This window comes from Lepidochelys kempii, chromosome 1, assembly GCF_965140285.1.
Source record: "Lepidochelys kempii isolate rLepKem1 chromosome 1, rLepKem1.hap1, whole genome shotgun sequence".
NCBI classification, from domain to species: Eukaryota; Metazoa; Chordata; order Testudines; family Cheloniidae; genus Lepidochelys; species Lepidochelys kempii.
The window spans coordinates 198,016,124-198,042,249 of NC_136380.1; the positions used below are offsets into that span (position 1 = coordinate 198,016,124).

Sequence of the window (26,126 nt, forward strand, 5' to 3'; positions counted from 1 at the left end):
TGTGAACAGAATATTCTATTTCCTTTTAAAGCTGAGAATTCCATCCAACTTTTGAGGCAATTTCAAGTTGCTGTCATTAGACTGCACTGTGGAATGTACTGACTTTTAATTTAAAAGGAGACTTAGCAGCTGACCAACTGCTTTGTCACTAAGTTGATGGCATATGTTTTCTGTGCTCAACAAAGCATTCTGTTATGATCTCGGAAACGACAATCTAGTTTTTCTCTCAGCCCTGTGAGAAATGCAGTTTTTTCCTTCAAGACCCAAAACTTCAGAAAAGGCACTAACCATATCTGGTAATTACAGCCCGTTGTTCTCTAAAGGCTCATAATCTTTTATTAAGCAATCTTGTGCCACCCACCACTTCTCTTTACCTTAATGCGCCAAATGTATGACAGTGTCTTTAATTACTTTTATCTAGGTGTTTGTTTGTTTGTTTGTTTGTTTTAGAATCATAGAATCATAGAATATCGGGGTTGGAAGGGACCTCAGGAGGTCATCTAGTCCAACCCCCTGCTCAAAAGCAGGACCAATCCCCAATTAAATCATCCCAGCCAGGGCTTTGTCAAGCCTGACCTTAAAAACTTCTAAGGAAGGAGATTCCACCACCTCCCTAGGCAACGCATTCCAGTGTTTCACCACCCTCCTAGTGAAAAAGTTTTTCCTAATATCCAACCTAAACCTCCCCCACTGCAACTTCATCGTCCGATGAAGTGAGCTGTAGCTCACGAAAGTTTATGCTCAAATAAATTGGTTAGTCTCTAAGGTGCCACAACTACTCCTTTTCTTTTCTTCACTACTATGTTACTCCAGTTTTATGCCATTGTAACTCCATGGAGTTACATCAGTGTAAAACCGTAGTAAAGCGATGGTTAATCAGGCCCTAAATATATTACAGCACTTTGAAAATGCACTTTTACACAGAAATTTAACTATGGTGTAGTTAGCCACTCGTTAGCATACTTGCTTCTTATGAACTTTGATAACCAACACTGTTAATTTGCAGTTGACCTTGTGTGAATGGAATGGAAACTTATTTATAACTTTCAAGAGCGTTTCCTTCCCCAATCATGTTTTTGTCTTTGTGGTATAGAGAGGCTTTTGTGGATAAGAAACATTTGTTGACTATTAAATTAAATAGTTTAAAGATGTCAAGTTTTACACATATAGCCTGCATGTGGTTTGCATTAAGTGTTTGTTTCAACTAGTCCAGCCCACCCAGTTACAAAAATTCTCTGCATAGATGAAAAGTAGGAATGAGTGTTGATCTTGCAGGATTGTAGGAATGAGTGTTGATCTTGCAGGGTTTGAAGATGAGTGTAAAAAATGTAGTCTGTACTATTCTTGTAGCCGTGTTGGTCCTGGGACATTAGAGAGACAAGGTGGGTGAGGTAATATATTTTATTGGACCAACTTCTGTTGATGAAAGAGACAAGCATCTGAGCTACACATAGTTCTTTCTTCATGTAAAAAGTATAGGTAGTTAAAAGATTTGTGTTGAAATTGTGCTAAACTACTAATTACTTGCCTGCTGAGGATTCAACTGTGAAAAATGATAGTTGTCCACATACAGAAACTACATTTTACCTAATGTAAAAAAGAAAAACGTGTTGCTGTTTCACAAACCCAGAAAAACATACTGCTGGCAAAACTGTTAAAAGCAGTAGTGATACATTGTGGGATTTTTGTTCTTTAGTTTGGGGGGGGGATTTTTGTGCAGTTTCATGGCATAGAAGTGATGAAGTCTGATCTATTGGCATCTCCCTGACCCTCCTCAGACTTGTGGATGTTTTTTGTATTATTGTAATACATAGAGGACCCTGCTGACATTGGGTCCACATTATGGTAGCTGGTGTGTGTGTGTGCACATGTGTGTGTATGTGTGTATATATATATATAAAATAAAACACAGTTTGATCCCCAAAGAGTTTACAATCTAAACATCCAAGACAGACCAGAGGTGGGAGAATGGAAATATTATTCCCCATTTTATAGATGGGAAACTGAGGCACTGAGCGATTAAGTGATTTTTTTTCCTGTGGTCACCCAGAAAGTCTACGGTAAAGGGAGGAGTTGAACCCAGATCTTCTTAGCCCCTTCTGTGTTTTCTTTATGCCTTAACCACAAGATCAGTCTCTTTTTTAAAGCTGCAGACATTGTGAGGATTGCTGCCTGGTTGCTGGCATTATTAATACCTTGCTCTAATTAACTGAGCTAACCAACCAATGATAAACTTTACAGTACTTGTTACAATGGCCACTTGTAAACCTTAAGTTTCAGCCCAAGTCTGGGACCACAATGACTTTTATCAGCTATTTTGCAGCATCAGAGGGTACATCTGCGCTGTCTGGCACCTGGCAAAGGAGAGGGTCTCAGCCCAGGCTCCAGGCTGAGCAGGAATGTCTGCAGTGCTATTTTTATTGACCTGGTCTCAGAGACAGTGTTGCGGTTTTACTTTGCAGTGTAGACTTACCCAGATAGTCCCTAGCTTTCTCTCTGCCGATACTCTAGCAGACAAGTTTACTTTCATCTTTCTTTTCCTTTGGTAAGATCTGAGCTCTGGGTTCTCTTGAGTATTCTAGTCATTAGCTTCCCCTGGTGATAGTCCTGGCACTGTATTTAAAGGTTACATGGATTACAGTACACTAGAAACTTGCCTAGATAGAGAAAACAGCCAGCCAACTGGGTTCTGAGGGGAAGATTTTTCTGAAAGTAGTGTGTCTTGTTATAGTTTTGAGCTTTCAGGTCCCATTCCATTCACATGGTGATATCTGCCTTTACACGAGAGAGTTACATCCTTGATTCTATGTCTGTTCATTAAAGGCTAGCTGCAAAAGAAGTTTTGGTTTTTCTGGTATGTGTAAAATATATGAAGAAGGCCTCATCACCCCCACCCCACCCCCTGCCCCGCTTATTTTAGCATTAGAAATTAAGGTCTTTTAAACTTTTTTCCCCCCTGGAAAACTGTTGTATGGATGGCAGGAGAATTATTCTAGTTATGATACCACTAGCACCCTGGAAATGAACCCTGAACAATTTAGAGGAAATACTATTTTCTCAGTTTAAAATGTTTTCGTTTGTTTTTGTTAAAAACCTATTTAACTTAAACTCCTGGCAAACACTGAGGAAGAAAACACATTTTGTTAAAGATTTAACACCCCTTGCTATTCAGGAAAGTAATGAGAAAGCTCACATGCAGTTTTGGTCCCCTGAGGACTCCTTAGGCAAAAACAGGGAAGGCAAGACTTGATATTCCTGATATTTGTAAGGTAAAAAACAAGTAGAACGATTGTTTGCTCATTATGTTGGGGGAGGGAGCGTTTCAGGCTTTTTACATCGTAAAGAAACAAAGGGAACAGACCATGTTGATTATTTTTCTTTGTAGATCACATTTAAAACTGTGTCAAAGAACATATTAACTTTGTGTTATCCGCTTGTGCTGAACAATATCCCTTTCTCTTACAAACATGGACACTGGAGAATATTATATCATTTGGAAGTATTAATTTCCTTCATCTCTTGCATACATGCCCATTAGCGGCTCCGCTCTAAGTCTAACAGCTTTTAATAACATATTTCATAGTACTACAATACTGTGCCAATAAAGCTACAAGCATTAGCTAGTTAATCCTCACTGAACCTCTGTCAGGTAGTTATCATTTCCATTTTAGAGATGAGAAAACTAAGGCAGAGTGGCTTCTTATTTCCCAAGCCCACAAAGAATCATATGATCAAATACATTACTGAAGGATTGGACCTATTGTAAATCATCCTCCCATGTGCCAGTGAATGATTGTTCTCTTCAGCAATTTTCTAGGCATACATTTTTTAGAGTGAGTCTGTTTCAGAATCAGGACTTCCAGTCCTGTGCGTGGCTCACTAGACAGCAAGTCATTTCTCAGCCTGTTACTCAGCTTGTCTACAAAGTTTAATCTCCTTTCATCTACCTTGTCATCTTTCATCTATATTTTTGTCTTTCTGGTTGTCAATAATATTTTCTTACATCTTTCGTGGTATTTTTACTATGATTTCAGCAATCACTGTCACGTACATAGTGTGTGTTCATGCATGTCTGGGAAAATAAATATGGTTCTTTATTAGATCGTTCTTGTATAGCAATGTAGGTTTCAGCTGCTGCTGATCTTCAGTTCCTAATACTTCTGTATAGGCTGGAAACAGACTTAAATTTTTAAGTGAAGCTGCTGTTGTTCCATGATGGTTCTCGGTGTTTTCAATTAATAAAGCGCAGTTTTTTGTTTTGTTTTCCAGCTTCATATGACTTTCTACATGTTTCTTCCACTCCCCAAACACCTGAAATTCCAGAAATATTTGAGCTAGAATCTGGTAATGATAGTTGCATTATTTCTGAAGCTTAATATTTTGTACCAAAAAGGTTATTTATTACTGTCTCCGTTTTGAAGGTTTCAACTGGTTTACTCAGCTCTGTCTGATTTCAGTGTGATTTCACATTCCATGTTGTTCCCCCAAGTCCAGCAAATGCATCCTGGCTATTTCTGTACTGGAGACAATGCAGGTTTCAGACAGAAACCCTGGCAAGGCATTGTGCCTGTGTAGTGTGGTATTTACCAAAGGGAGGGATCAGGAAAGGACCTACAGGGCTAGAAGGAAAGGAAAGCAGGGTGGAGTTAGGATCAGTTGGGATTGTGACCTTTTACCCAAGAAAAGATATCAGGTATACAAAATTATTGGTGAAAAGATGTGGATTAGTATGTTGTCAGCTGTTGGGAAGTGAGACTTACATATAGAGGGGAAAAGTCTTAGGCCACTGCAGTACTGCAAAGGTAGAATAAACAATCAAAAGTTCAGAGAAAGATTGACTGTCTGAGGGTTTATCCAGACCTTTCAGAGGCTTTGGAGGTTAGCTTTGTATCAGAGCTGATAGCGAAATAGCAATCTGAGGCCACTCCTCCACTGAAAGGAGGATAGCTAGAAATACTGTGTGGAGATACCAAAAAGCAAGGGATGATCTCAACACAATGTACAGTAGAAAAGACATCTTTTGCCATAAAGATATCTGTGCCTTGACTGAGGTTCACACCCTACAAACAAGACTAAGTGATCACAATACAGTTTGTAAATACTGACTGAGACAATGTCATTTGAAAAGAGGATGCAATACAAGGGGATTCCTGTTGAAGTATTATATATATCTTTTCCCTACACCATTTGAGGGATTTGTAGGTTGTCCTGAGCACCTTCTATTCTAACTGTTTCCCTAACTATCTGTCTGTCTAAAAATATGGTGAAGGCCTGTAAATATAGTAAAGGCCTTTCAGCAGCACTAAATTAACTTTTGTTGTTGGGGGTATATTATTGTTTACCCTGGGACGACTTTGTCTTTATTTAGCAATTAGTTTTCTTAGACAGAACTTGCACATGCAAAGCTAGACCCTCCACTCCGCACATTTCTCCCTTTGGAAAATAAACAACAAATGACAGATGTGTGGTCACGGTGCTTAATGCGCTATAGGAAAGTACTCCGATACTACAGTGATGAGCACAGTATAAAAGCCTGAATAGAATAGAACAGAATAAAGGTTTGAGGGAGAAACACTGGTCATAGCCTTCCCATGAACTATTAAGCTGTGGTTTATTATGAACTTCCTTGCTGTGTTGCCTCTGGGCTCTGCAGCATCCCTTGGGATCTTATATGTGTACGTTTTTGTTAGATTATAATATAAAATGTACTGCTTGTAGTGATTGATTTTAAACTTAATTAATTCATACTAGGGACACAAGTCCAGCATGAAAGAAAAAAACACCTGAACATTGAAAACTAACAGTGTTAAGTAATTTCATGAAGAGCTATATTGGGGCATCTATAACTGGAAAATGCAGTGTTTACTGTAGACATTCTAAACCTTATTCTAATCCTTTATGCAAAGGTGTAGCATAAGGAACCAGTCTGTTGCTTTAGATATAGTTGAAGGCAAATGTGTGCACGCAGTTGCACACTACTTTGCTGAACCTATTTATAAAGAATTACAGCATATACTATGTATGTTTTTCCACTGAATGCATCCGATGAAGTGAGCTGTAGCTCACGAAAGCTTATGCTCAAATAAATTGGTTAGTCTCTAAGGTGCCACAAGTCCTCCTTTTCTTTTTAGCAAATACTAAGATAATGACATTTTTGCAAAACTTTATTAAATGAGTTTCTTACCTGGGTGCCAAAAGGCCCTTTAATCTGTTTATGTAACATCAACAGCATTGTTAGGCCCTTGCAAAGGAATGTAATGTAATCTCTCTCTTATTTTCCCCACACACACATACACCCCTCACTACACTGTATGCGGCCACATCTCAGATTTGTTTCCTTTTTTTTTCCTGCAGCTACAAATAGTGCTGACCTGGAAACATCTGTGCCTCTAATTTCCAGAATATCTCATTTGCTAGGAACAACAATGGGTAATAATGACACATTCAGTTTCTTTCTTTAATTAAACTCTTTGGTTTTGTCATCACAGCTAATTCTGGGAGTCTTTCCTTGTTTTAGTCATCTGCCATACCAATAAATCATGCTGATTGTCATCAGTAAATCTCACAGCTATACTCACTGCTTTTTTTTTTTTTTAAAGGAACCAACATCCAGTCTGTGTTTCACTGCTAAGGTTGTCACCGGTTGGGGCATTTTTGTTTGTCAATGTCAAGAGCAGTTACTGGGGTGTTCTTGTTTGTTTATTAACTCTCATGTAACTGATGAAGCCTGGTGAATCATGCATAGAGCTGAGTACATAATTTGTAGTGAATTATCTATCTGATGAATTAATCATTTCTTTTTCTGCTGGTAGAGTATCCATGAGCAGGTCACACTTAATTGAAAATTGTTCAAAAATTTGTTGGCCATTATTTTTTAACTTTATGGATTGGTCACAAACATTTCGCTGTGTTTTAGTTATATAATTTGTTCCATAATTAACATGATATTGCTTCCTTTCCGTGAACATTTGTGTTAGTAAAACTCCATCACAGACTGTCCATAGAAAGCAAAGCACTAACGGGGTGCGAATTGAATCAGATATTTGCAGGAATATTTTTTGCAATATTTGCCCAGCTCTAAAGACATGTTATTGCCATTCTTCCTTGAATACTCGATGCTTATAGAATCCTAGCAGATTGTGTCAGAAGCTTTTTGTCTTTGTACTTTTCAGGGTGCTTAAAGACCTATGAAATGAACCACCTGAGTAAACATTAGCCTTCACTGCATTGTGTGTGTTTCCATTTGAACTGTAATTTCAATTGCTGGCCTTTAGATCTCATTCCTTATCAGCACTGCTCCATTGCTAGAGTAAGAGATGCTCACTCATTAGATTGGCTGGACCACTGACTTTTAACTGAGTACCTCAGAAGATAAAAATCTAAATTTAAAAAAATAATAAACATTATTACCCATTTCTTTTTTTAGCTTTCGATGATACTCATCCTGTTTTTTCAAACCCCGCAACATCCGATGAGCCTGATATAACAGATCTCAAACCAGGTACAATAATTATTACAGAGTCTTTACCATTCAGTGGCTCACGGTCAGATATAAACCCCATTGAAATAAATGGAAGTCTTATAATTGATTTCAGTGGACTTTGGATAAGGCCCTTACAGCTGAATTTTTAGCAAGCATCCAAACCGTATTGCTGTTGAGAAACTGGCATTAACTTGTGTTGTCTCACAGCTATGTTGTGTGTGGCAACACATACCAGTCAGTTTTCCTGTCAGTAACTGGAAAGATATGCTGCATAGATAACACTATGAAACAAATACTAAAAAGTACTATAGTATTCTGTAATAATTATCCAAAACATTCTATTAACATCATGTTGTAGATGGTAAAGTTGTAGACAAGTACTGTAAAACTACTACAGTTTTTATATGAAGGAAAAGAATATCCTAGGCGCATTAAGTTATTTAACTCATTGAACACCTGATTCTCCAGAACTGTGACAATAGTTGGATCAGTTGTCAGCTTTCTGGACCAAATATCATCTGTTGTCAGTATTTGAGTAATTGGCAGCACAACATGTCCTTTTTATTCTCTTCCTTCGTGTTACTCCATGTCATCTTAATAAGTGCGGCAACATAACTCAAAATAACGAGGTAAGCCATGTGAGGACCTAAAATCTGATCATGAGAATTTAGTCCACATTTATTTTTGTGAAGGCAGGAAGGAATTAAACAAACATCCAAAATCTCTGCACATTCACAGATACCATGATTTATGGTTACCATAACAAGGCAATTCAAAAAGCTGAGCTCATCTCTAACATATACTAAACTGGTAAACTGAAAATAATGTTCAAGAATCAGTGGCATACTTCAGTTTTTCTTGTAGAACAAAATTGTTTTACCCATGAAGCAACTTCTTTCTTCCATAAGCTCTTTGCTCTCTTGTAACTGTCAACATTTCTCCCAGCAGCAACAAGTGAACCCACTCTGGAATCTTTCTCACCTCAAACTTCTAGTCCTCTTGAATGGCCAAGAGAAACGTTGGGTAATGTTGTTGTTTGTCACAGCGAATGGTCACACTGTGTCTGTTTAATCAGAGAACATCCCATCCCCACAGGAATGCATTTCTTCCATAAAATCATTTCATGCATTGAATCATTAACCTTTATCCTACTTGTAGATTCTTGTTTTTCCTGTGTCACCAAAGACTCTAACACCTTTTGATTCACTTCTCTGTAGGAATGTAGTTGATGCTAGTGAAACTGTTCTTAAAGCAGTAAAACTATCAGCTAATGAAACTTGCATGGAGAGCTCCATCATCCTTTTATCATCTATCTCCCTCATGTCTATGATTTTAATTGTATCCATCTTTGGAACATTGACTTTATTTCTGATTAATGCACAACAATTTAGTACTCCATCCCTGACCCCCTGTTGAATGCTGATGTCCTCAGCTGACTTTCACATTCCATACTGAATTGTTTCTTCTTCATTGCAAACTTGTGGCATGTGCAGTTTCTTGAATGATTCCTGAAGTAGTTAGTTATAAACCAAGCTCTTTCTTTCAGCTCCAAATGAATCACCACTTATTCCTTCTAAACTGAAACCATCTCCTCTTCCAGAAGTGCAGCATGTGAAACCTGGTAATTAAGTAGTCCATTTATTCAATTCAATATATCAGGAAGATACTTTAAAAAAATATCCTACGGTGTTGCTACAAAGGAAGCAAACAGAATAAAGGCATCTGATCCATATCGAGCAAGACTCAAGATCATCAGACAATTGAGCGAGCATGAGTATGGTGATACAATGCAAAGAATTTTCACAATTTCGAAAATTACTTAAAAAATCAGGGAATACTTTTTGCATGTGTTTTTAACTATATTATTAACTTCTGCCTTGCTGTGTACAATTATGAGGTACGTACAACACATCGTTAGTCCCAGCACAATGTTGGTGCCTTGTACATTCTACTCATTTGCTTCCAGGATGTCATGACAGGGGAGCTTCCTTTCAGTGAAAATAGCTGTGATTGACAGAAGGGGAAGCCCCTTACAGGGTCCATAGTTGTGTGCTGGATCTTGCCGTTTGATCATGATGACATAACCGGTGTCTTGTGGTGCTTTTTTTCCTTTTCTGCTCCTTTGATCAGAAACAGTTGGATCCCTGTCACAGTTCTATTCAAGGTCAAAAGAGGAGAGAGCCCCCTTCACGATCCAAGTACTGGTGATCATAGGTTACCAGATGTTCAACAATCCAGTCTATGTTCTATTATTTTGTATACTTAATGTTATATTAAAAAAGGAATGTAGGAAATACTAGATGAGCTCTTTTAAACCTCCCACATCTTAAACTTGTTACTGATGTTCTTTATTGTACTATTCAATTATGCTTGGATTCTTTTTATTTTATAGCACAAAAACCACCACTTTTGGAGCATAGTACACTTAAAGCTTCAAAGACTATTGAAAGGCCAAAGGCGACACTAGGTAACAAATGTTTCAGTAGCTGTGTGTCAATCTGTATTTCTGTTCAAGCCATCATTAGAATTCCATCACTGAAGACCATTTCATACCATCACTGCTAATCATGCCAACTTCATTCTGTTTCTGGATCTATTTCTTTTATACAGGAGAATTGTTAGGAGAGAAATACTGTAAGAACAGACCCAAACTCACATTCATGAGTTTAGTTTCTTTTCTAAGTTGAATTTGTCCACAGAATAGTGGTTTTTATCAATGTTATTGTAAGGATAAAATATCTGCCCTTGAATAAACTCAATAGGAGGCATATGTGCATCTCTGTAAACAGAATTTGCCTCTCATTATTTGAGAATTGTTGAGATCATACACAAAAAGACAACCGTCCACTCGTATGTCAAAAATAACTATTGAAAGACTAAGTGCAAAGCTGGGTAAGGAGACTTTCTCAAAGGAAAGTTTTGGGTTTTTTCTTTACATTAAAAAAACCTAATATTCTCTAAGGAGATCTATTGTGGCACTAGAAACATTAGTCTTTATCCTGCTTCTAGGTATCTTGTCATATAGTCCTTTAGGCTTGAAAACCTCTTCTCAGTGAATTCACATATACTTATTCATAGGAGTGCATTGCCACTCTGTTTATGGCAGTGAAGCTCTTCCTCCTGAATCTATCTTGGAAGCAATCTCATTACCCTGTTTTATAAAATAGGCAAAATTAATGGCCCTGTCTTCTGAGGTGCTGATTGGTCACCTTCAACTTTCACAGACTTCGCCTCCCAGAATAAGGCCTTAGGCTAGCATTCAGACTGGCTAACTACAGTTTCAACCCCTGCAATTATGGGACGACAGCTTCAGGTTTGCAGAACTGCTTAGACGTACTAATATTTCCCCCATTCCTCCAAACAGTGCTGCTTTTTTATAAATAGAATCCAGGGGCTGCAGTTGTGAGATAATTCCACTTTTGCATGTTATTCATTTCGTGGCTTTCTACCTCTGCCAGAATCTTTCTCTTCTTGAATAGCTGAGAGTTCTAAGAATTCATGTTACCTTTTCAAACCTCATCCAGTTAAGTCTGTCAGTTGCATAAAATTGATCGGCAACTCAGGAATATATACAATATAATATATATTATATATTTTAGACTTCTCTTGCAAAATTCAACTTCCTAGCTTGCCCAGAATATTTTTTTTAATGGACAAGTAAAACACAATTAGAATTTTTAATTATGTATCAGTCATTGTAGTAAAGGGCAAACTAATCATTTTTGTACCTGGACAAGTAAGTTTTCATGACAGTTTTGCGAGGCCTTTTTTAAAACTGATTTTATTTCCAGAAGCCATTTTGAAGTATCACTGCTTCACCAAAGTGATCCTTTTAGAAGGAAAAGAATTAGAAGAAAAATTGTATAATCTAGTCTGTTTCTTTCAGCTCCCTGGGAAACAAAGTTTGTTCCTTCTACACCTAAACCATCTGCCAAACCCAAAATGCCAAGAACTAAACCTGGTAATTGCATTCCATGCCAAGTATTATAATAATTTATTACTTTTGTAATTTAATGTATTTTGTTTTAAAAGCATCCTAAGTGAAATTGAGCAGATTGAGTTCTCAGGAGGATTATGCAAAGTGTGGGTTTGCGTCCCTTGAGTTAGACTTGGAATGTTAATTTGGAAAAATAAAAAAAAAAACGTGAAGCAAAACTTAGCTTGAATTACCAAGTTGCACAGGGCTTGGGGTTGGAATCAAGTTTTTACATTGTTTCCGCCTGAAATCATGAATTGGCCCATGCTTGCTCAACAGGACCCTGGTTGGCCCATAAATTTAAAAGTCTCTTAATCAAAAGTCTCTTGCTTTGCTTTTGAGGATAGGTTACCAATCTCTACCATTTCATCTGTTGCTATAGGATGAGTACAGATGCAGTGATAGATAGCATCTGTTGAGGCTTATCTAAAATTGTAGAACTCTGAGGGGTGAAACTCAGGCCTGGAGATAAGCAGGTGGATACAAAATGAAGGCAGTCGAATTGCACCATGTTTTTACACCATGGTTGAATTTAACCTGTGATGTAGATCAAAGGAAAGAAAATATCACACACATCCAGACTTGTCTGGAGTTGCATAAACAAAGATAAAGCCATGAAAACATTTAAAAAATGCATGGTTTATAATGAAGTCATAAAGCTAAAAAGATACATAATTTTATAGTGTAATAAGATATTATTTAAACAGTATTGTAAGAGACCAAGCAACATTATTATAATTCTTTCCAGACTCCCTGCAAAGTATTCTGTTAAAATCTTGCTGGTTAAAAATATTATCCACTTCAAGGCAAATAGTTACCACTGAAGCTTGTTAACATAGTCGTATTTAAGTCTTGGAATTGCATCAGTTATTATGAGCCAACTTTTAAAACATTTTCGCTATAACGACAACTCCTTAGAAAGGTTTTTTGCTCTGTTCAAAATTAACTCTTGTATTATTAAGACAATTTTGTCTATCTCTTCTAGAGATGCTGCTACCTTCCATATATGTATCTCTAAATTCTTTCTCTTTCAACAGCAGAAAAAGCAATTCATTTGGAAAGCAATACACCTAAATTTTCTAACCCCCTTGAACTGCCAAGGACAACACTAGGTAATGATGTTTCCACAGTGTATGGTCGCTTTGTTTTTCATTTTAACTACAGAGAAATCGGTATGATTGCATGTTTGTGCAAGTGTATCTAGTCTATCATCTCTCTATTACTAGTCTCACTGATCAGTCCAGATGGGATCCTGAGAATAACTATGTATTCATCACTGAACTTGGAATGATTTGCCGCGTCTTCCCTTCTCTATATAAAGTATTATGAATTCTGCATTTATTCCATAGGGATACTCTTATTCAGATGTGACTCTACTTCGGGGATAAGGTACTATTCAATGTAAGAGGATCACAATCTGGCCTTTAGCCAGAAGGCATGATGCCCATGGATCAAGCTCCCATTAATATCCCAGTATCACTAGAAATTGACCAAAAATTAGGGCTTGTGCAATAGCAATGGTTGTCTTCTTCCTTGAAGTTCAAATGCTTCTAATCAAGATGCCTCAAATTAATGTAGATTCCGTGTACTATGAAAAAAGAAAAGGAGTACTTGTGGCACCTTAGAGACTAACAGATTTATTTGGGCAATGCTCTAAGGTGCCACAAGTACTCCTTTTCTTTTTGCGGATACAGACTAACAGGGCTGCTACTCTGAGATCCGTGTATTATGGCGCTGACTTCCCAAAGAGCCAGGTCAGGTTACTGCATAAGTGGCTGACAGCCATTTCAAGCTATCATTGCTAATCCTGAAGCTCTGTCCTATTTCTGGTAAGGTGTTTGTCTGCTGCCCTGGAGCCAATTTGAAAATGTAATAAAAAGCCAAATTTCAATGGAAACCAAAAATTTCTGCAACAATGACTTTCTATTTTCCAACCAGCTCTACAAGCCACTGAAGATGTGCATCTTCATTCTTCTTTGTGGAAACAGTCTTTTATGGTGTTTGGGGCAATAAAGATGTAGCCTACGTGAAGAATATGCTTTCTGCTAATCCCACCATAATCAGCCGTTGTGCTCACCTGTGTTAATAGCTTTCCTTCTTGCTAATGCTAGAACGTTCTCCAGTTTCACAAAAGAGCAGGAAGTTGAAGAGAGCTGTGTTTAGGAGACACATTCTCCCTTGCATCCAACTGCATAACAAGTTTGTTTTGCCATCTGAATAGTCATTTTATACAGTGCCTTTCAATTTTGAGCACCCACATTGTGCCACTATTGCCCCATGTAGACTTAAGCATGCACAAACTCTCTTTTGTCTTTCTGGCATAAATCCTGTGTTCTCCCAAGACCTTTCTGCATTACCACTTGTGGGATTTGGCAGCCCTGGCATTGAGCTGTGGAAGTGCCTTGAAGAGCTGTGTTGATTGGGAGGCTGTACTAAAGATCACAGTCAAGGGTTACATCATCACCCTACCCTGTAGAAGGGAATGCAGTCCCTCAACCACCTCAGTTCCTTTCCCCCCAACAGCAGAGAGGAAAGGGAACTCACCTTTGTGTCTTCAGGCTAGATCTTTCCTTAGTCTACCTTATTATTTTCTTGTAATTAGTGTAGAGTAGTGTAGGATACCTTAACCTTAACAGCTTGCCTTTATTCTGGGAGTCTCACTGGGACCACAAAGGGCCCTGAAAGGGCTTCAGGTATAGCACCTCTTTCCCACTGGTCATAGCAGGGATCCCACTGCTGATACTAAATTGGGCCCATCGAGAGTACCAGTACCAACCTCTGCTGAGATCCTCTTACACGGGACTCAAGATACACTTTGTCTCTCCAGCCTCAGCACTACCTTTGGTCACAAGGACAAAGTCACCATGAGGTCCCATCACAGCTTCATGCCAAAGATAGCCTCAGATTACCACCTATCTCAATATATTTTCCTCCCTGTGTTCTTCCCCAGACCCCACAGGGATCGCATCTCCATATTCAAAATATAAAAAGGACATTCTGGAAAAGACTGAGCTGTTTAGAAGTTCAACTAGGTTGTTTTTAGCCTAGGGGAGAGATGTCAGGGAGAACCTGTTGCCAAACAGAGTGTTTCACCCTGAGATTAGGAGCTGTATAGAGCATTATTGCAACCGAGTACCCCTTGTTTAAAGACTTACAATAGCCACCATGGCATCCATGATGTGCCTTAGATAGGTTCCCCTGGTGGAGATTTACAAAAGCAGCAACTTGGAGTTCGGTGCACACTTCCACCAGATGGTACTCGTTGGATTTAGCATTGTACTCTGATGCCAGTTTGGGAGAGCAGATTACAGACAACATTTATCTAAGAACTTGCCCATCATCATCAAGTTTGCTAATCTGCCACAATAGGGCATATGCAGAGGCCCTCAAAGGAGAAAAGAGAGGTTACTCTGCAGTAATTTTTGTTCTTTGAGAATTACCTCTGTGTATTCACACTACCCAACCACCTTCCCTTCTACCTCAGAGTTCAGTATAACATTAGGTCTCCGGTTTGGGAAAAGGAATTGAGGCGTCTGGCTGGATGGATGCACTTCCTTATATAGAGTAGGGTGATGCCATCACCCTCACTTGAGCTGTCACATGAATATACACCACAGTGGACATGGTTTTCCAAGGCAGTTCTCCAGCTCAGTGCCAGGGGTGCCGCATCCCACGATTGTGAATGTACAAATGTGACTCCCGAAGAGCAACAGTTACTGGTAAGTACTCTCTCCTTTCCTCAAAATTTGGGATTACAATCTTCCCTCTTTCTTCCTTTCAGCACCCAGTAAAACAAAACTAATTCCTTCCAAACCTAAAGTCTCTCTCCATCCAGAAGAACCCAAGACAAAACCGGGTAATTACAGTATGCTCTGCTATTATCATTTTGTTCCATATTGTTTCAAACATGCGGACTCCTGACTTTTTTTTTTTTTGGACATGTGTCTGTGGAAACTGTAGAAATCTGTTAGCATCATAAGCAGTCTTGCAAACTAAATCCTTTATTCTCCCAGCCTTTATTTTGCTTTGTTAGAGTAACTACAGTGTTATTACATGGATCAGACTCTGACCAAATAAAGTAGCGAATTAATAAATGAGATAGGAGAAAAAACTCTGAACACTGACCCATTAAACTACAAGTTGGTAAACAGTGTTTAAGATAAAGACTTATGAATAGTTTCAGGTAGAAAAGTATCAAGTATGCCAAACTTTAACTATTATTATTCATAAGTTTGTAGATTATTTCCTCATCTTCATGAGTATGCTTGCAAGTCTTGAAAGCTTCATCAATTTCAATAGGAAAGATCACTTGTCCAAAAATTCATAGTTGGAGTGCATTATTCCTTCCTGTTTTAAAAGGTTTTTCATCTATTCAGGAAGGAGAAGCTGTGCCATGGGACATAGGTGATAAACCAAATGCTGCATAGAATCAAAATAGAGAGTCAGAAAATGAAGTGTGATAATTTGGATAAATAAAAGTATTCAATGAATACTTAGAAATAGTGAATACAGTTGAAGAAAATGAAGATGGGTTAAAGATAATACCTTGTGAATCAAAAGAGGGGCTACATTTTTAAAGAGCATTATTCATAAATAAATCCTCCAACTCTATCTTTAAGTCCCTTCCTCTTTCAACAGCCCTGCCATTGCCTTCAGTGGGTTCAGGATCAGTATGCCATTCTTCTCGTTTACTAGGTTTAACCTGATTATTGTTTTGCAATATATTAAGTAATACTTTCTATTTTGAGGTGTTTACATGAGTTAGCTTTATCTTGACATCATTATTATTTTGGTAGAAAATTCTCCTTTCTCTTATAAAAATGAATCATAAGGTTTGGATCCAAATTTTGCATTTTGTGTCTGCTACAGTATAACTTGTCACTTTCATATTTTAAATTCCCTAAATAGTTAGTTTTTTCAAGAATGGGACAGGGTTTAAAGTTTCAGTAAGACTGAGAAGATGGTCTGAGAAAGACTCACAAAAAGTAACAAGACACATTCCCCTTAAATGGATGTTAAATGTGATCACGTGCTGTGAGCAAGTGGGCCAGGATTTGGGGAGCTCTCTCCACGCTGCAGAGCCAGGCTCCACATTGGCTTACTGTGTATCCCCATGCTAGTGAGTGTGTGGAGTGGAACAGTGGTAAGATGGATGAGAAGCGGGGATTGGGCCAGTGACTCCTGTACTGTGCAGTGTGAGGCCAGACAGGTATAGGAGAGTGGTAGAAGGCAGGTATATTAGCCCCAGGATAAGCAGGTCCCTTTTCCCCTGGTAATTGAACAGGGGTTACTCCAGGTTAATTAGGTCACCTGGAGCCAATCAAGGGCCTGCCAGAACCTGTTGAAAGCCTCCCCTCCAGTCAGATAGGCGCGCGCAATAGGAGCTATGGGGAGAAGGTATGCTACTGGAGGGCCGGACAATGCAGACACTGGCAAATGCCAGGAGGGAGACCTCACAGGTACAGAGGTGAAGAACAGGGGAAACCCTGTCCAACAGGGCATACAGCCCTTTTGGGCCCCCAGAGGTTTGGGGGGAAAGAGACCCCACCAGAGTGGAGTGATTGAACTGGGTATCTGGCCTGCCACCACTACGTCCAAAGGAGCTACCGGAGACTAAGAGGCTCCCCTGCTCAGACAAAGTGGGGAAAATTCCCAGGGAGAGAGGAATTGCCCAGCTCGCTGCTAAGGGGAAGCTCGAAACCCTCCAAGGTGGAGAAGGAGCTCTGCCACAGCCGGTGTATGTAAAGGAAGGGTGGCTGATGCAGAATGATGTAACTTAGGCTCAGACTCCTCAGCTGAAGGATTACTCTCCACCCAGGTCCTCACGTCAAGTCTGGCTACTCAGACTTGGTGAGGTGGAAGGAGGATTTCATCCTACAGTGTTTTAATTTAGTTTGCCACAGACATATTCCTTTTGGCTGGCTTCAAATATTCAGAACTAAACTAATTGAAGGGAAGCAAAACAAATGTGTTAGTTGTAAAATATGTACTAAAAAGGACCTGAAAAAGAAAAGTTTGGTTTTGCTTGCCCCATCAGTGTCCTGCAGAGCTTGCCATCCTGCTCCATTTGAAGAAAGATAGAACCCTGTTACATTAAAGCATTGGTTCCCAAATATTTTGGCCTATTGTAAAGAGATCAGCTGTGTTTTAGCCCACAATGCACTTGAGCATTCCAGACTGCACATCTACTGAGGCACAAGATACATTGGGCGGGGGGATAGAGGGGGTCCCTCACATTTGAACAATGTGGGAATCAGCAGTAGACAAAAAGCTCCCCAAAAGCATCACTGTTAAGATAGGGTTTGAGTCATCCTGTAGAGTATCCGTCCCAAAATTTTGATGTCCAAGTACCCATACCAGACACCGGGCAGCAGTTTAAAAGGTGTAGATCTGCCTTCGTCTCTCTCAAGATAATGTCCTTTACTCCAGCAGCAACCAGGGAACCTGTTCCAGTGCCAATCACTATTAAGATTTCTTCTATTACTGCTACTACTAAGACTCTTGAACATCCGAAATCTACAATGGGTAATGATGATAATATTCTTCCTTAGTGAATTGTCAGCTCTTTTCTTTTCCTTTTCATCAAGGAGGATTTTTTCATCTTCTAAAGGGGCATTTCATGTTTCCTTATTCATAACTAATCACTGAATTTCACTCTGATTTTAGTTGTGAGTTGGTTTGGTGCTGCCGTCTCCTTCTCTGCTGTTCATCTTTCCTTTTGCTTTTCTTTGTAGGAATTTGTACTTAAGCTGTGACTTGGGAAATGATCATGAGGAAATCCCATCCTGTGTTCATATCTGCCCAGGATGGGTCCAAGAGCTTTTTCTTGTACTTGTTAAGGGTGAAATCTTATTCCCATCGAAATCAGTGGCAGAAATCCCATTGACTACACTGACAGTAATATTGAGTCTTAAATGATTAATAAAAATAGTCCTCAATACCTCAGATCAGGCAACAGTGACATCTCATCATGAGTAATGAACAAATTAAGTGCAAGAGTCATGAAACCAAGCTGAGCAATTCTGATACTTTGACCCAAGAGGGAGTCGATTTTCCTTTAGTTGGCTGGAGACCTCCATTCATGACAGTTAAGCATTAAAGATGAAATTCACTGTTGTGCAAAAGACCCACACAAGGCCTTACATACCTCTCAGGTTCCATTAAAATCCTTGTACTAGAGTTTAAGTGCTACTTGAATTATATATAGACTTGGTACAGGCCCTCTGGACAGGAGTGTATTTTCCCAGTGGAAGCAAAGTCATATCCTAGTGCAGGGATCTCAAACTCAAATTACCACAAAGGCCACACGAGGACGAGTACATTGGCCCAAGGGCCGCATCACTGACACCGCCCCCCCTCCCCCGCTGCTACTGCCCGCACTCCACCCCTTCCATGATGCCCTGCCTCTTCCCACCTCTTCCCTGCCCCTATTCCAACCCCTTCCCCTAAGTCCCCACCCCAACTCCACCCCCTCCCTGCCCCTATTCCAACACCTTCCCCAAATCCCCCCCCCCCGCCCCGCCTCCTCCCCTGAGCACGTGGCTCCCTGCTCCTCCACCCTCCCTCCTGGAAAGCACTAAGTGCTGCCAAACAGCTGTTTGGCGGTGGGAAGCACCTGGAGGTAGGCAGAGGAGCAGGGACGTGGCGTGCTGGGGCGTGGGGGAGGCGGCAGGGGAGGGGAGCTTGGCGGACGCAGGAAATAACTCGGGGGGATGCGGGGAGCTTGGCGGGCCACAGCAAATAGCTCTGCGGGCCTCATGTTTGAGACCCCAGTCCTAGTGCATTATAGATCATTTGTTTCATTTGTGTGCAGGTCTGAAATAAAACTTACAACAAGATACAAATGTATCTGAACCAATTCAGATCCAGATTTCAAAGACCAGAAAGTTTGCAGGTTGTCCGGGCTTGTATTTTAAATTATTCTCTTGAGGTCTAGTTGTGAAATTTCAATCCAATTCTGGGTTTGGATTCAAAACCTCCCAAGACTCTGAGGACATTCAAATGTTTATAGAGAGAGAGTTCAGCTATGATATTTGGCTTGGGATCTGGATTTGGATTCAGAATTTCAGTTCAGGCCTATTTCTATTCTATTCTATCTATTTTAATTTCAGTTTAACAAATTAAACATCTTGCAGGAATTAAACAGAGGTGATATTGGGGTTTTATTTCCCAAGTAATAATGCTGCCATCATTTCAAGTCTCTACACATTAAAATATCCCAAGTGCCACTTGTGACAACAATTGCAGCAATGTAACAGTGACTAGTTAGTTTTGGGATAGATAATACTAGTGCTTTACATTTTTAAGGCATTTTACAAACATTAACTAAGATGTGTTCCCTGTGTATCCTGTGGTTTCTCAGCCATGGTGTTAGCTGCAGAATCTACCCCAGGCAGTAGATGCTGTAGAAACTAACCTTTCATTACATTCATGAAATTTGTTTCTAGCCTTTATGGTTTTGAAGAAAATCTTGGAAAAATTATGAGAACATAAAACCAATGCTGTGTTGTCTTCCTGAGGTCCTGCTTATATTGGAAATATTTAAGGTGTAGCTGCAATGGTGCAAACTGGTAGCTACAATGGTGCAAACTGCCCGTGTAGAAGTGTTACATGTTGCAAGATGCATTTTACATTGACACAGCATAGTTACTTCAGGGTATTTGTACTGCTGCAGATATTCCCCATGTAGACAGGTACTGAGTCTGCAGACACCTTAAAACAACAACTCTGAGAGGTGCAGATTATCCAGTTTGCCACGCTACGCAATGAATGGAACTTGAATATGATAACTTAAATGGCTACTGTAACTCTTTCACTGATGTTCATTTAGTAAATACATCTGACTAATGTGCTCATCCCACAATCACAAACTGCCTCCCATGCCTCCACTGCTGCCAGAAGCCCTAATTGCCACCTACCCAGTTGCCAAAATTTCCAGCTTCTTACCTGGCATTGTCAGTAGCAATGTCTTTGGTGTATCAAAACTGAAAAAGTGTGGACTGCCTAAAATTTGAATTTAATCTCAAAATAAATAACTCGGCAACTTCTGTACTGACTGTATTAGTCTTTTTCATATTGAATCATTAAACCCCTAAATCCTGTAATTTAAAAGAAGTTCCTGCAAAAATTTCCTGTCTGCAACACCAGAGTGCCGCAGAATCCGGGAACTTTGCCACAAAATTTAGGTCCAGCTTGCCACAAGAGTACAGGACTTTGATGAAGAGAGTGCTGACTGGTTGGTGGCAAGATAAGTTTATAATAGAGAACTCCTTGTTTTGGCAGAGGGCTAAGCACTCCTGCTCTTTTTGTCTAGCTACTCTAAACATTTAACTGCAATACTTTCCTCGCACCTTATTTATTTATTTTTTAAACATGCATGTTAACTACAGCCTGATTTTTCGAGTCTTTTAAGTTATTTTTGTTCCAGGGTAGGCTTCAAGTCTATGCTTTCTGTGGTCTGAATAATGATGCATGCAGTAATTCAATTATGAACTGGGCTTTTTTTTTTTTCAGTTTCATATGAACCACAACACATTTCTTCCAAACCTAAAGCATCTGCCAGTGCCATGCCAGAAATGCCACATAGTAAACCTGGTACAGTAACTATTCTTCTGTAATTCACTACTTGAACTTGGAGTATCATTTTAGCAAAACTCAGTGGCATTGCTGCAAAGAAGTTAACCTGGTTTTAGGGCACAAGTGAAATGCAGACTATATAAATGAGTTTGGTTTGAGTCATTTAGTGGTTGCCCATCTTTAAAACTTATATATTATTATATATATATTTTATAACATATATGTTATGTTAAAAACCAGATTATTTTGAACAAGAAATAATTGCTCTTATAAAGATTTCAGAAAGCCTACTTTTATTAAGAATATGCACATTTAAAATCATATTTAAAAGACAGCAAGCATTGAAACACAATTTCTGTAATAAGAATTCTACACTCCATATACAGAGCATTACTCCATTTTCAAATTTAGGGTTCCAGCTAGTTTTCTGGATGTTGCAAAATTTGCTACAGAAACTAAGCTTCTGTTTAAAAAAAAACAAATAATGATTCTAGTGATGTGGAAAGCTTGAATGTAGTTAGCCGGAGATGTAACTGAGATTTTATTGAATGTATAGCACCAGGGAATATGCACTTAATGGAATTCTTAGTATGAATTTGTGTGTGTGTGTGTGTGTCTTTAAAATAAACACAAATTCTCACACCCAGACTAAGAGAGTGGTATCTGTTGTACTTCATCTTTGCAATGTCAAATCTCATTGGAAGTATTCTTCTTTTAAAACATTGCCTGTCTTTAACTGTGGAGATTATGTTCAAGGAAGCACAGTGATCTATTTTTAAGAGAAACCTCTACTCTCTAAACCACTCTCAGCAAAGTGCTTAGGCACGAATTTAAGTCCAGCATTATTCAACAAAGCACTTACATACCTGCTTAAGTACTTTGCTGACTCAGGGTCTAATAGTCTTCACTTAAATTCATTTTTATTCTAACAACAAAAAGTCCAGCTACTCCAGAAGCTAAATGTAAAATTTCTTCCTATGACCTAGAGTGGGCCAAGGCAACATTGGGTAACAGTTTTTTCTTTACGTTTTATGATAGCTACCTTGCTTTTGCCTTCCAATTTAGAAACTATAATTTTGCTCCAGAAGATCATTTTATCCCAACTCTTCGATAGTTTCTGTGAGCAAAGAGCTTATCTGCTACTTTTTTTCTGTTGTTAAACTGCAGTCGCAATTTTCTACTTAGTGGGTCATTGATATTAATTATAGTCACTTTTCCAGTTCTGCATTGTAGTGCTGTTTCTTCACTGCAGGCATATGGTGTTTTCGGGATACACGCACTTTTACATCCTTATGTTTAAATGCTGATAGTTATAAACCAAATTTTTGTTTCAGAATCCAGTGAAATACATTTCACACCTTTGAAGCCCGAATCATCTACTGAACCTAAAATGCCTCAATCTAAACCTGGTAAATACCTTTATTTTTTCAATTTGGTACATTGAGGCTCACTATTACCCTAGTTAAAGGCAAAATATCAGCTGTAGTGGCTCAGGAGACTGTACTTTTCTTCTTACCGTGCACCTCGTACAGAAATTGTAGATAAAGATGCCAGTTTTACTGTATAGGATCTATGTCAGAAGGACTACATTTTTATGTCAATCTTGTTCTGAGAGAGGAGAAAGAAACTTAGATCCATCTTGGAAATATTTTGCACCAAGAATAGGGATTAATTAATTTTATTCTCATGTTAGACTTTTCAAACACACTTGAATTTTATATGTTCATATTTTCTTAGTTAAAAAAAAATTACTCCTTCAGAGGTGATCTCCAAACCAAAATGTCCCTGTATTTGTGCAGGTCCGTTTTTCAGTTAACCTTTAAGCTTCTGGGGAGTTTGAACAGCGAAGTCACCACAGCCTAGAGTATATAGCAAGCAAATTGGAAAGAATTGTGAATAATTGTTGGATTTAGTGTCTGGCCATTTGTTGATATGAAAAAATAACGATCTCTAAGGTTTTAGTTCCAATAGTGTTGTTGTTTTGTTCTCAGCATGATTACCACCACCAACAGAAGACTCAGAAATGCCAATTTTTTTAATCAAAAGCATTTCAAATATAGATAATGGTTATATCTATGACAAGGAATTCTTTTCACCACATGAACTTTTAGAAGACCATGTGAGGAAAATTGGTACAACTTTCTTTTAAGATTAAGTGCCAAATTCTGCCTTCAAAACATGCGTCCCTCTCTTATTGCAGTCACTGGGAAGACCACAAACTTATCTGAGGGCAGAATTTAGCCGCTAACTTACTGTTCCTGTCACCTCATGGCTCGATTCAACACGCTCGCACTTATGGGAGTAGTCCTTAGGCTCACAAATATAGCCATTCAAGTCAACTCCTATAATTAAGCATTTGCAGGGGTTTTCCCCATTGTCAGAAGCCCCCAAATTGCACTACTACACAAGAGTATTTCTTACCCCTTTCAGAGTCACAGTCATTGTGAATACAATAAAAGCCAACTTAATTGAATTTTTGTTTTTGACAACATTGCAGGTATCACTTCTTATGGCTTAAACATAGTGCCAGAGTCAGGCTGTGACTCCTTAAGACGTTTAGAAATGTAGGGTTTTTTTCTTTGTTTTTTTCAGCTCCAACTGAAACACAGTTCATTCCTTCCAAACCTAACGCGTCCCCAGAGCCAGAACTACCCCATTCTAAACCTGGTAATTACCTGTTCTTGCAACTGGTTCTAACAAAACCCCATTGATTTAATGTGCTTCCTTTACTTTGCTGTCAGGAGTTTGTTATAGACTCTGTCATCTGATACTTGAAGGTTGGTAAAATTTGCTAAAGGTTGAGAGGAATTATTTATTGCTCCTGTGATATAAGTAGGATTAATAGGATATAACTAGAGTCAACTGAATAATTCATAGCAAATGTTCTATAGTAAATTGTTTGTTTGTTTTTTAATTTATTTGTTCAAAATTAGTTCCCTTTTTGCAGTATTTTTTTCTTATTCTGTGGATTGATTATGATCAGTTTGCTAGGAATACTTGATACTCAGTGTTTGGAATTTGAGATGGTTTGATTAATGGTGATTGGTCACAAATCTCCTGGTGTTTCTGATTGGATGACTGTAATTCTTGTAGTCCCTGATTCAGTAAAGCTTTATAAATACATGCTTAATTTCAAGCACGTGACTAGCCACTGGTGGAATATTGAATCTAGATTAGTAGGTAGTAGATTAGCAGAATTTGGAAATTTTACAATCTTTGCCTTTCTGAATCACACAACTTTGCCAAAGACTTCATTCCCAAATAAATAAATAAAATAAAATTAGTCTAGTGTAAGGCACATTAGTTATGTGGAGAGTTTAAATCTAATTTTATCTCATTTCAGTCACGTAATATATTTGTGTATACATACATGGATGTTTGGTAGTTGCAAATAATTTCCTTTTGGGTCTGATTTGATTGTTTAATTGCTTCTACTCTAAACTTTGGGGGTGTAGGGGCATGGGAACCGTGTCATCTTGTTGAGTCACACAGTGTACTACCCCATCCTGGATTATACCACTTCCCATGAATTTGCAAACTGAACACTTGTTTGTGTGAAATTCCATGCAGTGAGATACAGTAGCTTGAATGTTTGCAGAAAGCAAATACAAAAGAGGTATAAGCGTTGCTAAAGTTTTTTATTTTATTTTATCTTATTGCTGTATTCTTCCAGCTGCAGATTAAAAAAAAAGGGGGGGGAAATTTAGCGTAAATATCAGAAAAGCTTGCTGAGAATGAGGTGTATTAAATAGTAGAATAGTCTACTAAAGAAAGTGTTGGAAGCACAATTGCTTGGGTCTTTTAAAATTAGACTGGATAATGCACTATAGAGTATTGTGTTAACTACAAGATGAAATGGATGACCTCTTAGATCTCTTCTATCTCTAACTTCTATGGTTCTTTGATTTTTACTATCTCAAAATTGAGAGTTTGTTTCATCCAGGTCATGCAATTTATTTATGGTAATGGTGTCTTCAAAGTAACTGACCACAATTTCTAAAAGTCAGAATAAGATATCCAAGGGTAAATTGATAATCCACGGAATTAGTACGGATCAGATTAGCATAATCTTTTACTTATTGCTTACCTAGGAAATAGCTTTGATCATTTGAAAGGGTGTTCCATGTTTAGATTCTCATGCTTTTTCTGTTTTGTTTCTGATGCAGTCCTGGAACATATTACATTTAGAATTGAACCACCAAGGTCAACAATAGGTAAAGAAATTTGTTTAGTGACCAGTCATGTTTGTTTTTCTTGTCTTCACAGAAAACCACATTGTAGTTGTCATCTCATGTCACCAGTTTCTTTCCTTAAAATTCCTCTTTTTTTCCTAGATACGTCTGTCATTTGGCACAAAAGGCTTTTTAGGAATTTTGTTTTCTACACAGATGTATTATCTCCTTTTTAAGGCAAATTAGGCCGTCAGTTCTGAAACATCTTTATCATAGTCATGACTGTCTGTGCTTGCAACTTATTTTCCAACTTTTTTTTAAACTGAGCTTCAAAATGATCAGGAATTCCATTTTCCTGCTTAAACAAATCTAGATACATTCATAATGCCGTATTTTCTTTAAACTCCTTTGTACACCTGACTTTGTCTTCTCTGTTACCCGTAAAAGGATTTTGTTTCTCCATTGCAGGCTTGAAACGTGCCATGTCTGTGTGTTACACTTGGCATTAGACTCTGATTCCTGGAAAATTTAATAATCTGTAACCCAGGTTCTCTCTTTCAGCACCAAAAGAGACACGACGTGTTCCTTTGAAGCCTAAAACTTCGCCCAAAACTCATGTGCCACAGACAAAACCTGGTAAATGATTTTCTGTGTCCTATTGAAGTTTATCACTAAGCAGCTGTTTAATTATCTAAGTAATTTGAAATACACTCAGCATCATAGTGACAAGGTACAACCCTGCTGCAATGTGCTGGGTGTTTTGTTCGTTAGCCATTTACAGCAATAGCAGAAATTGACTAGCTCTTTATCATCATGCAGTAGCATAATAATACCTCATGTTTAGACACATGGATGAGAATTAGTGTTATTCCTGATTTATAGTAGTGTAATTAAGAGGAAAATTTGACTCAGTATTAAA

At 38.5% G+C, this 26,126-nt stretch overlaps 1 protein-coding gene across 1 annotated transcript in view; it reads left to right on the forward strand.

Annotated features, from left to right (window-relative positions):
- The window catches only part of ABI3BP (ABI family member 3 binding protein), a 317,415-nt gene that overhangs the window by 197,976 nt on the left and 93,313 nt on the right, over positions 1-26,126 (forward strand). The window contains exons 18-31 of the mRNA XM_078851501.1: positions 4,270-4,344; positions 6,355-6,429; positions 7,427-7,501; positions 8,429-8,506; positions 9,030-9,104; positions 11,370-11,444; positions 12,497-12,571; positions 15,241-15,315; positions 17,889-17,984; positions 20,973-21,053; positions 22,370-22,444; positions 23,628-23,702; positions 25,202-25,249; positions 25,769-25,843. Of these exons, the coding sequence (XP_078707627.1) occupies positions 4,270-4,344; positions 6,355-6,429; positions 7,427-7,501; positions 8,429-8,506; positions 9,030-9,104; positions 11,370-11,444; positions 12,497-12,571; positions 15,241-15,315; positions 17,889-17,984; positions 20,973-21,053; positions 22,370-22,444; positions 23,628-23,702; positions 25,202-25,249; positions 25,769-25,843 (1,053 nt within the window). The remainder of the gene's footprint in view (positions 1-4,269; positions 4,345-6,354; positions 6,430-7,426; positions 7,502-8,428; positions 8,507-9,029; positions 9,105-11,369; positions 11,445-12,496; positions 12,572-15,240; positions 15,316-17,888; positions 17,985-20,972; positions 21,054-22,369; positions 22,445-23,627; positions 23,703-25,201; positions 25,250-25,768; positions 25,844-26,126) is intronic.